The following is a 12,717-nucleotide window of genomic DNA, read 5'->3' on the forward strand; positions in this document are numbered from 1 at the left end:
TAAATGAGATTCTGGCCCCATTTAGTTTAAATGGCACGGCCAGTGCACAATTGTTTTATAATACAAGATTGCCCAAGAATGAAACTATCGTGTTATACCAGAACCAACTGTACTGAAAACTTGCCTTCTCTCTCTTTTCTGTCTTGACTTTCTTCAGCTGCGGACTGATCTCCTCGGAAGAAAATCCTGGCACTGCTCAGTGAGAAATACAGCAGTTCAAACTCCTGAATAGAAAGAAACCAATACATTAATAACAGAAAAACCAACAAAATATTCTCTTTTCCCATTAATGGGTCAAGCCAGTGTATGCCAGCAAGCTGGATCAAAGAACAGTTTTCTTATTAAAAGGCTTCCTCACTCAGACAACAAAGATTAATGGTACTCCAGAATTAATTGATCTAGTGTTTTTTGTATCTTCAAGGTGTTTAGAAAATACCAGTAAAAGGACTGTTCCCATTCAGCAGATACTGTCAAAAGTCAACTAGTTAAACCAATTTCAAATTCTGCTCTCACCAGCTTATTATTTGGATTTGGATTTTTACTTAATCCATAAACCGGATTTAGTCATTCCACCTGTTCTGCTAGTGTGCTAAGTTTGGCTTAGTTGCTATCGCAGTTGAAGATATCAGGAGATTGAGAGTTCCAATTCACATACAAGCACAGAGACATTATAAAGCAACCTGCTCAGATGGGTCTGAACCCAGAACCTCTGTCCAACAGTGGGGGACATTCTCACTGCACCTCAAGAGCCCCTTACATACATGAATATAACCTTGGGCAGGTAGTTCAGAGCAATGTTTAAGCAGCATCTGGGTGAGAACTTCAAATGTCAGGGTACAGTAAGCTATGGACCAGGTGTAAGTAAATGGAATCAATATAGTTTGGTGTTTGTTGGTCAGCAAAGACATGGTGGGCCAAAGGGTGTTTCTGTGCTTTATAACTTTATGACTCTAGCAACACCAAGATGGTGCTAATGCTTAGATGAGACCTTAAAACAAGGCCTTGTGTGTCTGTCCAGCTGGATGCAAAGAAATTATATAAACAACTGCAGCTTCTTACATTTAAACAACATTCATTTATTTGCTGTTTTAGAATCCTGTAATCCAATAAATTTAACACTAATTAATCCATTCTGGAAGTCCTGAAGACAAGTACCTACAACAAATTCTTCGAATTTAATAACAATGGCTTTTTACTACCAAAAAGGTAGTAAAAGTTCATTTATCTTTTTACAATGGAAGCAAGCAAGGCTGGATTACACTAACAGTATGTTTTTGATCAAACGTCCAGCAACAATGACCACAAATGCATGCCTGAATACAAACCATAAACATGTTGAGATTGGAACACATAGTCAACCTCAAGTTGGCCTCAGTTGTTGCTGTAGTACATGTCAAAGTGAGGCTACAGAACAGAATATCAGACCATTTACTTCAACAGAAAACAGAACTGTACCTGTAAATAGATGTCCAATCTTTTCTGGGTTAAATTCATTGTTTGCATGAGCTTTTCATCCTGATTGGTTGATTGGACATTTTGCTGCTTGACAACTGCATTCTTTTCTTTAAGATATTTTTCTCTCACTGACTGAAACCAGTGTAACGAGTCAAATTCCTGATACTGATCCAACAGTTTCAGAATATAGGCTACACCTGCAATAATTGAAGAACCATCAGTAAGACACACACAAAATAAAGCCAGAAAGAATGCCAATGGAAAATGTGTGACTTTTAATTAGGAGATAGTTCAAGTACAAGTTACACACGACATTCCAATAGCAGCAGAAAATAAGGGAATTGAAAAAAGGGCTCCTTGAATAATGGATAATAGAGACAGATTAAGAAAAACCCAAGAGGAGAAGGATTTACATTGTTTGCAACTAAATTCTTAAGTGAGATCCAGATCAAATACAACAGGTTGAAAGGAGAGGTGAGAAGGAAGATAAAGGAGGTAAGGAGTGAGTATGATATAAGCAGTCAAAACAGAAAACTTAGAGAGAGGCAACATAGACTTGTAGCACAATTCTAAAGAGTGTTCAAAGTCAGAGAGGCAGGGGTGGGCATGTGCAACAATCCTTGCTAGCGTCAGGACACAGAGAGAATGGTTAACAAGACATATGGCATTTTGGCCATTATAAATAAAAGTTTGAATACAAAGGCTGGCAAGTTATGCAGAACATTTCTCAAACAGTGATTGAATCCCTATTGCAGTAGCGTGTCCAGTTTTGACAACCACCCTTTAGGAAGGATGTGAGGATTCTTGGCAGAGTGCAGAGAAGATTTATGAGAGCAGTTGCAGGATGAGGGCTTTTATTGACAGAGTAAAGTTGGAGAAGTTTGGCTTGAAAAGCAAAGGAGATTGAACAGATAGAGGTGTTTAAGATCGTGATAGGTTTTGGATAAGTTAGACAAGGAAAAGCTCTTCCCATTACTAAATGGACAAAGATTAGTCGACACAGATTTAATGTTTTTGGGTAGGGTATGTGGGGGTGTGAGCAAGAACCTTTTTAACACAGCAAGTGGTAATGAGCTGGGACTCCTGTCCATGAGAGTGGTGGTGCAAGTGTAAATAATCAATGATTGCCAAAGGAAAGAAACCTGCAGGGCAAGGAGATCAAGTGAGGAAGGAGGCCTGACTGGGTTGCTCCACAGAGAGCCAGCATGGACTCCATCACCATATGGCCTGTACAGCCCATCATTTAGATTGTAAATGATTCTACGACAATGAAAGAGAACAATCAGTTTGTTGCTTCACAGATTGAAACATTTAGAATTTGTACATCAGAATTCTGAACTCAACTGTTCTAGCAGGGCAAGATCCTGGGAGGTTGGAGTAGAGATAGAGAGAATTCTGACAAACTCACTGATATTGGGTGCCTTTATATTCAATAGCACAACCAGTCAGAGTAGATCTATAGAGTGTCCCTCACTCAGCCTGACTGAAACACAATCTTTTGCCTGATTGACTATTTCTTCAAATAACTATTTCAAAATCCCTGATTGCATTTATGATGTGTATTATTTGGAAAGGGAGGAGAAAGAGAACAAGAGGACAAAACACCCCACTCCCCTCCCTACAGTGAGATTAGTTACAGCACACGAGGCCCATGCAATCCCTTTTCCCTGGGAGAAAGGGAGGACTGCAGATGCTGGAGACCAGAGTTGAAAAATGTGGTGCTGGAAAAACACAGCAGGCCAGGCAGCATCCGAGGAGCAGGAGAATCGACGTTTCGGGCATAAGCCCTTCTTCAGCCCCTTTCCCTGCTCTAGTCTTGTACAGCAAATAATTTCCCTTCAGGTAATTGTCCAATTGTATTTTGAAAATCCTGACTGTATATGGCTCTACCACATGGTCAGGCAAGGCAATGCATTCCAAATCCTTAAAAGTGTGTTCATCCTCAGCTTGCCATTATCTCTTTTGCAAATCACATTAAATGAGTGTGGTCTAGTTCAAAATCCTTCATCTAATTCAGCGCTGATTGCTCACCATTTTGAACAATCCTACCAAATTTCCTCTCAAACTTTTAAGCAGGACAGCCCAATGTCTTCAATCCATCCACATAGCTGAAGTCTTTCATTCCATTCTTGTAAAATCCTTTAACAGCATCTCAAACAGCTGAAGGAGCAAGGATTCAGCTGCAAAACAAATCCACTTAAATCCTTCAGGTTGATACATTAACACCCGCTGCCAATTTGAAGATAAATCTGGGCAGTGCTAGAAAAGTGGAGCTCTACACTCAGGTTGGAGTAAATGCCAAGATAGCATTTTATTTGGAACACAATTTCCTGTGGTTAAAGAGGTGAATTAAGCTCAAGCAAATCTTCCATTCAATTACCTGCTCAGCTCTCATCCACCATGTGAAATCTATTAGACTGCCTCGTGATATTATTGCTGGACTGTTAATCCTGAGACTCGGGTAATGTCCTGGGTGTCCAGATCCTAATCCCACAATGGCAGATGGTAGAATTTGAATTCAATAAAAATCTGGAGTTAAGAGTCTAATGGTGACCTTGAAACCATTGTAGGTTGTTGGGAAAAACACATCTCGTTCACAAATATCCTTCAGAGAGGGAAATTGCCATCCTTACCTGGTCTTGCCTACATGTGGCTGACTCTTAACTGCCCTCTGGACAATAAATGCTGGCCTAGCTACTAATGCCCTCATTTCATGAATGAGTAAAAGAAACTAGAATTCATTGAAACTGATGTCAGGCTACACTGTGCTCCTGCGCTCTGAGCTATTCTTCATTTGTTGATGATTTATCTTAACCACTGGCACAACATTTCACAAATGAGCACAGGAAATTCCTGATAGTTCAACTGACATTTCAACTAACCCATTGCAAAGCCATCATCAGTGAAGGCAGCTCCAACTTTATTCTTCTTATTCAACTTCTCCTTACAACTTATTGAATGGTCAACAAAGTTCAATGTCTGAAAGAAACCAGTCATAACGATTAGTAACATGAAAAAATGTCAAAATTAATAGACTGTTACAGATAGTTAATTGGCTACAATTAGAAAACTTTTAGGTCGGCTTGGTCTTCATACAGGTAAATTTAAAGATTAATCAAGTAATTCAGCAATTTTTGGTATAAAATAGATGTACACATATCTTTTGGTAACTATCATCATTATAAATTCCTGAATCCACACTTGCAATGGTAACTGACTGTATACATGTCACACTAATAACACCAGCCTACCAATGGCGGCACTGTGATATAGCCCATTTTCACACCATTTTGTATGATCATACCTGATTCATCTGCATTCATTCCATTTTTCCAATCGCTCCTTATATCCCTTAAGTCTGTGAGACACTAAATATCTATCAAATATATTCAATTATGGAACATCTGTAGTGGAGAATTTCAAAAATTTACAAGCCTTTGAATGAAGAAATTTCTCATCTCAGTCCAAAACTACTGACCCTTTGTCCTCTGGATTTCTCTGCCATGGAAATAACTTCTCTCATTCTGTCAAGCTCCTTCTGGACCTTACATGTTTGAATAGAACACTCATTCTCCTATACTCCAGGAATTATGGATCCAATTTACATAGTCTCTTATAGTGAGGATCATCTCTTCACAGGAACCAATCTAGTGAACCTTCTGTGAGACCTCCTCCATTTGTAAATGTACCCCTCCATGGATAGAGATCAAACTGCACATAATATTTTCCTGACAATTAATGTCAGGTTAACTGGAACAGAGTTTCCTTGTTTTCTTTCTTTGAATAGCAGTGTACATTTGGCAACTTCCAATTTGCATGGCTGTTCTGGAATCTATAGAATTTTGGAAATTCATAGATAGCACATCCGTTATCTCTTCTTAGGACATAGACTGAAGTACATCAGATCTCGAGGATTTGTCAGGTTTGGTCCCAAGTTTTTCCCAATACATTTTCTGTTTTAATTACCCTGATGTGCTCACTTATGAGTTCCTTGGTGACTCTCCATTTCTGGTATTAACTTGTCTTTATTTGTAATCAGTGATACAACTGGTGCTCAATATCTCGGCCATTTTCTCATTCTTGGTGCTAATTTCTCCTACCATTGCCTCAATAAAAGCTTTCATTTTAGCTGCTTTTTTTTAATGTAACATCAAAACTCAATCTGTTTTTATATTCCTAGTCAGATTATGGACAGATTCTATTTTTATTTCCACTCATCAATTTTCCGATTGTCCATTAATAGTTTCTACAGCATTCCCAAGCCTTAAACTTACTCTACTAATCTCTGCAACATTTTCATTTTTTTTCCAGTCTAAAGCATCCTGAACTGCCTTGGGAAGCTAAGAATGGATTTTCATGGTCATGATTTTGTTTTTTGATGGAATGCATCTTATTTGAACCCTATCCTCTTAATTGGTTTATTCTGAAATTTATTCTCATTCGATGTAAAGGGTATCAAATTAGCACCAAGAATGAGAAAATGGCCGAGATATTGAGCACCAGTTGTATCACTGATTACAAATAAAGACAAGTTAATACCAGAAATGGAGAGTCACCAAGGAACTCATAAGTGAGCACATCAGGGTAATTAAAGTATATCAGGGGATCCATAAGTAATAAAGAAGTAGACAGGCATACTGACCAGTGGTGGCACAATGATGTAGAAGTTTCGTAGGTGCATATTCTTAGAACTGCGGAATTCAGGAGAAAAAACCTCCACCAGCATCTTGAAGTATTCAGTCCCCTCAGCAGAGTTTCGAGTGAGATCAGTAAGGACAGAATCTAGCTGTCTAACATTTAAGAACAAACACAGCTAAAATAAAATCTCACTGCAAACACCATAACGTATTTATAATCATAGAGTCACACAGCACAGAAACTTTGGTCCAACTCATCCATGCAACCAGGTTTCCAAAAACAAACTAGTCCCATTTGCCTGCTTTTGGCCCATATGCCTTTAAACCTTTTTTTATCCATGTACCTGTTTTAACTGTACCTTCACCTATCTCTGGCAGTTCATTCCATATATATGTACTATCGACTGTGAGAAAAAGTTGCTCCTAGGGTATCTTTTACATTTTTCCTCTCTAACCCTAAACCAATGCCCTCTAGTTCTGCAATTCCTCACCCCAGGGAAATGTGGAATTGTCTATCTACCCCATCCATGCCCCTCATGATTTTATAAACCTCTAAGGTCTCTTCTCAGCCTCTGATGCTCCAAAGGAAACAGTCCAAGCCTATTCTGCCTCCTCCTATAGCCTAAATCCTCCAACCCTGGCAATATCCTTGTAAATCTTTTCTGAACCCTTTCAAGTTTCACAATATCCTTCATATAGCAAGGAGACCAGAACTGCACACAATAATCCAAAAGTGGCCTAACCAATGTCCTGTACAGCCGCAACAATACCTCCCAAGTCCTTCACTTAATGCTGTGACCAATAAAGGCAAGGATATCAAATGCCGCCTCCAATATCTCATCTACCTGCGATGCCACTTTCAAGGAACTATGAACCTGCATTCCAAGGAACATTCCCCAGGACCTTACCATTAAGTGTACAGGTCCAGCCTTTCAAAAATGCAGCACTTCACATTTATCTAAATTAAACTCCATCTGCCACTTATTAGCCTACTGACCCATCTGATCAAGATCCTGTTGTAATCTGAGGTAACCTTCTTCGCTGTCCATTACACCTCCAATTTTGGTGTCATCTGCAAAACTACCAACTAAACCCCCTTTGCTAGCATCTAAATCAGTTATATAAATGACGAAAAGCAGTGGACCCAGCACCGATCCTTGTGGCACACCACTGGTCACAGGCCTCTCACCTGAAAAACAACTCTCCATCATCACCACCACCTATCTTCGAGCTGGTTCTGTATCCAAATGGCTAGTTCTCTTTGTATTCCATGTGATAGAACCTTGCTAACCAGTCTGCTATGAGGAACCTTGTCAAAGCCTTACTGAAGTCCATATAGATCACGTCCACTACTCTTCCCTCATCAATCCTCTTTGTTACTTCTTTTATCAAATCTGGGCTGACTTTCCTTAATTAATACACATCAGTACATGTGACTGAACTGCTTTTCTCTTACCACTTCATTACCAATTGAAATACAAGGAAGGTGTTTTGTAAACGTGGAGAAATCTGGTATGAATGTGGTTTGGGTTTTTTTAAATCCAGTTATAAATCCTTAATCAAAATCAGCTCTGGTCCTTTCAAATCGTAAATGGTATCTTCTTGTTGTGACCCCTGCCCACAGGTTTCCCTAAGTGTGTGATGCAACCTGCAGTAAGACCAGTGAGTCTGACATTTTGGGGTCTCTGGCTTTGAGGCAGCAACTTCAACATACTGTTTCCCTGCCAATATCTCTGTCTTGGGCCTGCAGCAATGCTCCAGCAAGACTTAGTGCAAGCTGAAAGAATACCATCTCATTTTCTGCTTCAGGACCCATTACAATTGAGTTAAATAATTTTAGGGCTTGGACACCTTCTTCCACATCCTTTACCCACTCTCTCACCCTAGCCCTGTCATGACATGGGTTGCTTCCAGAACGGCGTCCGAGAAGCGGGAGAATCGTTGTTTTGAATGCTTGCAACATCGATTCTCCTGCGCCTAGGCTGCTGCCTGACCGGCTGTGCTTTTCAAGTGCCACACTCTTCAACTCTGATCTCCAGCATCTGCCGTGCTCACTTTCTCCCTGCTTTCAGAACAGCCAACTTAATTTTACCTATTTATGGTCCCCATTATAGGTTTTTTTTTTCCTCTTCAGCTTATGATTATCCATCCCTTTTTCTGCCCAAGCATCTTGATCTCTCTCATGATTCATCTCCACCTATCGCTTACTCCTTCACAGTAACCATCACCTGCGCTGCCTTCGGGTCAGGGGTTTCAAAACATCAACTGTGCTTTCTCTTCACAGATCTGCTGAATTTATCTTGCAGTTTCTGTTTTTGTTTGAAGCAACAATGGTTGCTGTGAAGCTTCAACTGAGCGCTAACAGCACAGTCACTCCAATTCTGCATCATTCTTGCTCTGAGAAACCCAATGAAACGGTGGGTGTTTCTTAATTGAAAAATACTGTAGTCTAAACAGCACTCTCTCTCTACTCACTCAGCCCTTCACTGCAGCCTGCTCTCTCAGTATGCCACTCCCTACTAGCTCTTCACACCAGTGGGAGAATGGGGCGGGGGGAGGTGCACAGTTTTCCAGCCTCAAAACTGACTCACGCTTTGGCAAGTATGGATCTAAACACTCCACAACATGAAAGATTTTGTTCCAATCTCCTGTTAGCTCTTTCCATCCCAAAGAGAACAACTTCAGCTCTTATCTCCATTTCTGTAACCTTGCATCCTTGGAACTAATCTAATCTCAGCTGTTAGCTCTGAAATTTTCCACATAACCATGCCTGCTAGAGTAAGGATAAGGCAAAGGAAACATGTGATGTCGACAAGTTCATTTATATTCAATGTACTCGGCTTGACAGGGCCCTCTCCAAGGTTAAGGCAGTATCAGCTCCAGCTAGTCCTTGGTTATGTTACCTGGCAGCTGTTTGAGTTTCCTCCGAAAGTCCTTCTTCTTTTACAAGTTCCTCAAAGTTTACAATATCCTCCAAGTCTGGAACAAACCTGAAGCAGGATTGAATCAATGTCAACTCCAGCTGACTGTGCCAAGTTTGAAATAATATGAACTTTTGTAATTAAACAATACCTTATTGCATTACTACAGCAATGCAGTCCACCAGATCGAATCATCCGAACATAGCCCATTGCATTTCCTAAAAGGAAAACCATGAAATAGGAAAGCAAATTTACCCATTGTACAAATGCTACATGCAGTCATAAGGAGGGGTCAATGCTCCATGATTAAACAACCAGTTTACTATTCTGTACGTGAGCATACCAGTATCCTATAAGGCACATTAAAATATACAGAAGAACATGTGCAAGAGACACAAGCCATTTGAACTGATTAACCATATTGGTATTCATCTTTGATTATTCTTTCAAATACGTTAGCGTTTATTTGCCTATTAAATGCCTTCAAGAAACTGATTTATCTGCACATAAGCCTCCTCCCATTCTACCTCACCTTACCAAAACACATTCTTCTATTCCTTTTTCTCTGGAGTACACACCTAATTCTTTCCCGAACCCATTGTTACTATTCGCTGTGATAATAACTTCCACACATTCATCATTTTCTGGATAAAGAAATCTTTTTAAAAATACATTTAAATATTATCACTGACTAGGCCAGCATTTATTGTCCATCCCTGGATGATAGACAAGAGAGCTGAGTGCAATACTTTAACTGGCTTACGAATGAAGAAAACCCAAGGCAAAAGGTAGAAGAGATAGCTGAAAATCAAGAAATGACAACTAGCATCAATCTGGAAGAAATCAGAATTGAACTGAAAGGAATGAAAATAGAAATGTGGTGGGACCGAGAGAGACAGCAGAAATACAAACCTGCAGTGATAAAAATCACAGGGCTAGCGGGAGGGAGCATGCGAGCCGTAAGCTGAACTGGTGACTTGGTAAATGCATTGACCCTCATTTCAAACCTGTACCGTTTTTTGCAGTAAAATCCTAACTGAAAGGGAAGCTCAACTTCCACGTTTCTAAGGACTGAAACCATTTCAAACTAGACAAAAATATACAGAGGCATTAGAGTTCAGATCATCCATGGTAGTGTACAAGCATTTGAAAAAAGTGAACACAAGGATGCATCGGGGATAAAGGAAAATAAGTTGACTGCAACCGCCTCAGTTGTTTTAAAGAAACCGATTGACCAGCATCAGCTTCATGATGGAGAGTGCAGCTAATAAAACATACAGTGCTCTTGACTTTATTAGAAGGGGCACACAGTACTAGTGCAAGGAAGTGATAGACCTCAGCTAAAATATTGTGTACAGTTCTGGGAATCACATTATAAAACAGATGTGATTTACAAGAATCAGTGATGAGGATAAAACATCCTTCCTATAGGAAGGAGACCAGTACTGCTCACAATATTCTAAAACTAGCTAAACCAACATCCTGTACAGCCACAATATGATCTCCCCACTCCTATATTCAATGCACAGACTAATAAAGGCAAGCATACCAAATACCTTCTGCACTATTTTACCTGCAATATCACTTTCATGGAACTATGAATCTGCACTTCAATGTCCCTTTGTTGAGCAACACTCCCCAGGACCTTACCATTATGTGTATAAATCCTGCTAAGATTTGCCTTTGGGGTGGCACGGTGGCTCAGTGGTTAGCACTGCTCCCTCACAGCACCAGGGTGCCAGGTTCGATTCCAGCCTCAGGCGACTGTCTGTGTGGAGTTTGCACATTCTCCCTGAGTCTGCGTGGGTTTCCTCCCTGTACTCTGGTTTCCTCCCACAGTCACAAAGATGTGCAGGTCTGGTGAATTGGTCATGGTAAATTGCCTGTAGTGTTAGGTGCAGTAGTCAGAGGGAAATGGGTCTGGGTGGGTTACTCTTCGGAGGGTCGGTGTGGACTTGTTGGGTTGAAGGGCCTGGTTCCACACTGTAGGGAATCTAATCTAATCTAATCAAAATGCAGCACGTCAAATATATCTAAATTAAACTCCATCTGTCCCTCCTTGGCTCATTGGTCAATCTGATCAAAATGCCGTTGTACTCAGAGGTAACCTTTTTCACTGTCTACTACACGTTCAATTTTGGCGTCAACTGCAAAATTACTAATTATACTTCTTACGTTCACATCCAAATCATTTATATAAATGACAAAAAGCAGTGGACCCAGCAATGATCCTTGTGGCACTCCACTGGTCACAGGCCTCTAGTCTGAAAAGCAACACTCCATCACCACCTTCAAGGTCTTCTACCTTCAAGCCAGTTCTGTATCCAAATGGCTTGTTCTCTCTGTACTCCATGTAATCTAACCTTGCTAACCAGTTTACCATGAGGAACCTTTTTGAATGCCTTACTGAAGTCCACATAGATCACATCTACCGCTCTGCCCTCAATTTTCTTCATTACATCTTCAAAAAACTCAGACAGACAGGATTTCCCGTGCAGAAAGCCATGCTGACTATCCCTAATCAATCCTTGCCTTTCCAAATACATGTAAATCCTGTTCCTCAGGATTCCCTCGAACAATTTACTCACCACTAATGTCAGGCTCACCAGTCTATAGTTTCCTGGCTTGTCCTTAAATAGGGGCACCATGTTAGCCAACCTTCCAGCACCTTACCTGTATTATGCAAATATCTCAGCAGGGGCTCTACAAACTCTGTACTACTTCCAAACCTTAATACTCAATACCTACATTTCTCCAACTTCTATTGCACTGCATGGACATCAGAGATCCATGCACACCATCAAGTTCCACATGTGGAACCAGTGCTTTGGACACCATTCAGCACGTGCAGGAGCTCGGAGCAGCTGAGTGACTGCTTGGTTTGAAGGAATGATGTTGAATGCTTCTATTCATGAAGCTCAAGGTGTTACATGTTTTGCAAAGTATTCTCTCAAAACATCCTGAAGTTAGGACTGTTCTCATTGGACAGAAGAAGTCTGAGAGGAAATTTGGTAGAGGTTTTCAAATTTACAAGCAGGCTGGACAGAACATGTAGGGAGAGGCTGCTCCCACGGGTAAAAATAAAAAGAACAAGGCGGCATAGATTTAAAGTGATGCGTAAATGAGGCAAGACGGATGTGAGCAAAGCCTTTTTCACACGAGTCATTAGGGTCCGGATGTGGAGGAGGTTCAGTTGAAGTACTGAGGAACACATTGAACAATCAACAATGTGTCTTTTCCACTTATCCCAACATGAGATTGACATTAGGCTTTACAATAGAGATCATAGAATCCCTACAGTGCGGAAACAGGCTATTTGGCCCAACAAGTCCACACCAACTCTCCAAACAGCATTCCCCCCAGACTGACCTCCTTGCCCTATAGTTCACATGGCCAAACCACCTAACTTACCCACCCCTGGACACTATGGGCAATTTAGCATGGCCAATCCATCTGGCCTGGCACAATTCTGAATTGTGGGAGGAATCCAGAGCACCCGGAGGAAACCCACGCTGACACGGGGAGAATGTAAAACTCCACACAGTCATCGGAGGCTGGCCTTGAACTTGGGACCCCGACACTGTGAGGCTGCAGTGCTAACCAAGGAGCTACTGTGCTGCCAAAGAATCAGTGTAGACATGATGAGCCAAATGGCTTCCTCTGTACCATAACAATTCTGCGATTCCATGATGCATTGCACAGAG

At 40.8% G+C, this 12,717-nt stretch overlaps 1 protein-coding gene across 1 annotated transcript in view; it reads right to left on the bottom strand.

Annotated features, from left to right (window-relative positions):
• Positions 1-12,717, bottom strand: part of washc4 (WASH complex subunit 4) — a 108,748-nt gene that overhangs the window by 3,543 nt on the left and 92,488 nt on the right. The window contains exons 27-32 of the mRNA XM_072562430.1: positions 9,165-9,231; positions 8,996-9,082; positions 6,098-6,245; positions 4,338-4,434; positions 1,456-1,652; positions 125-224 (exon numbers count right to left, since the gene is read on the bottom strand). Coding sequence (XP_072418531.1) covers positions 125-224; positions 1,456-1,652; positions 4,338-4,434; positions 6,098-6,245; positions 8,996-9,082; positions 9,165-9,231 — 696 coding nt within the window. The remainder of the gene's footprint in view (positions 1-124; positions 225-1,455; positions 1,653-4,337; positions 4,435-6,097; positions 6,246-8,995; positions 9,083-9,164; positions 9,232-12,717) is intronic.

Source organism: Chiloscyllium punctatum, chromosome 44 (genome assembly GCF_047496795.1).
Source record: "Chiloscyllium punctatum isolate Juve2018m chromosome 44, sChiPun1.3, whole genome shotgun sequence".
NCBI classification, from domain to species: Eukaryota; Metazoa; Chordata; class Chondrichthyes; order Orectolobiformes; family Hemiscylliidae; genus Chiloscyllium; species Chiloscyllium punctatum.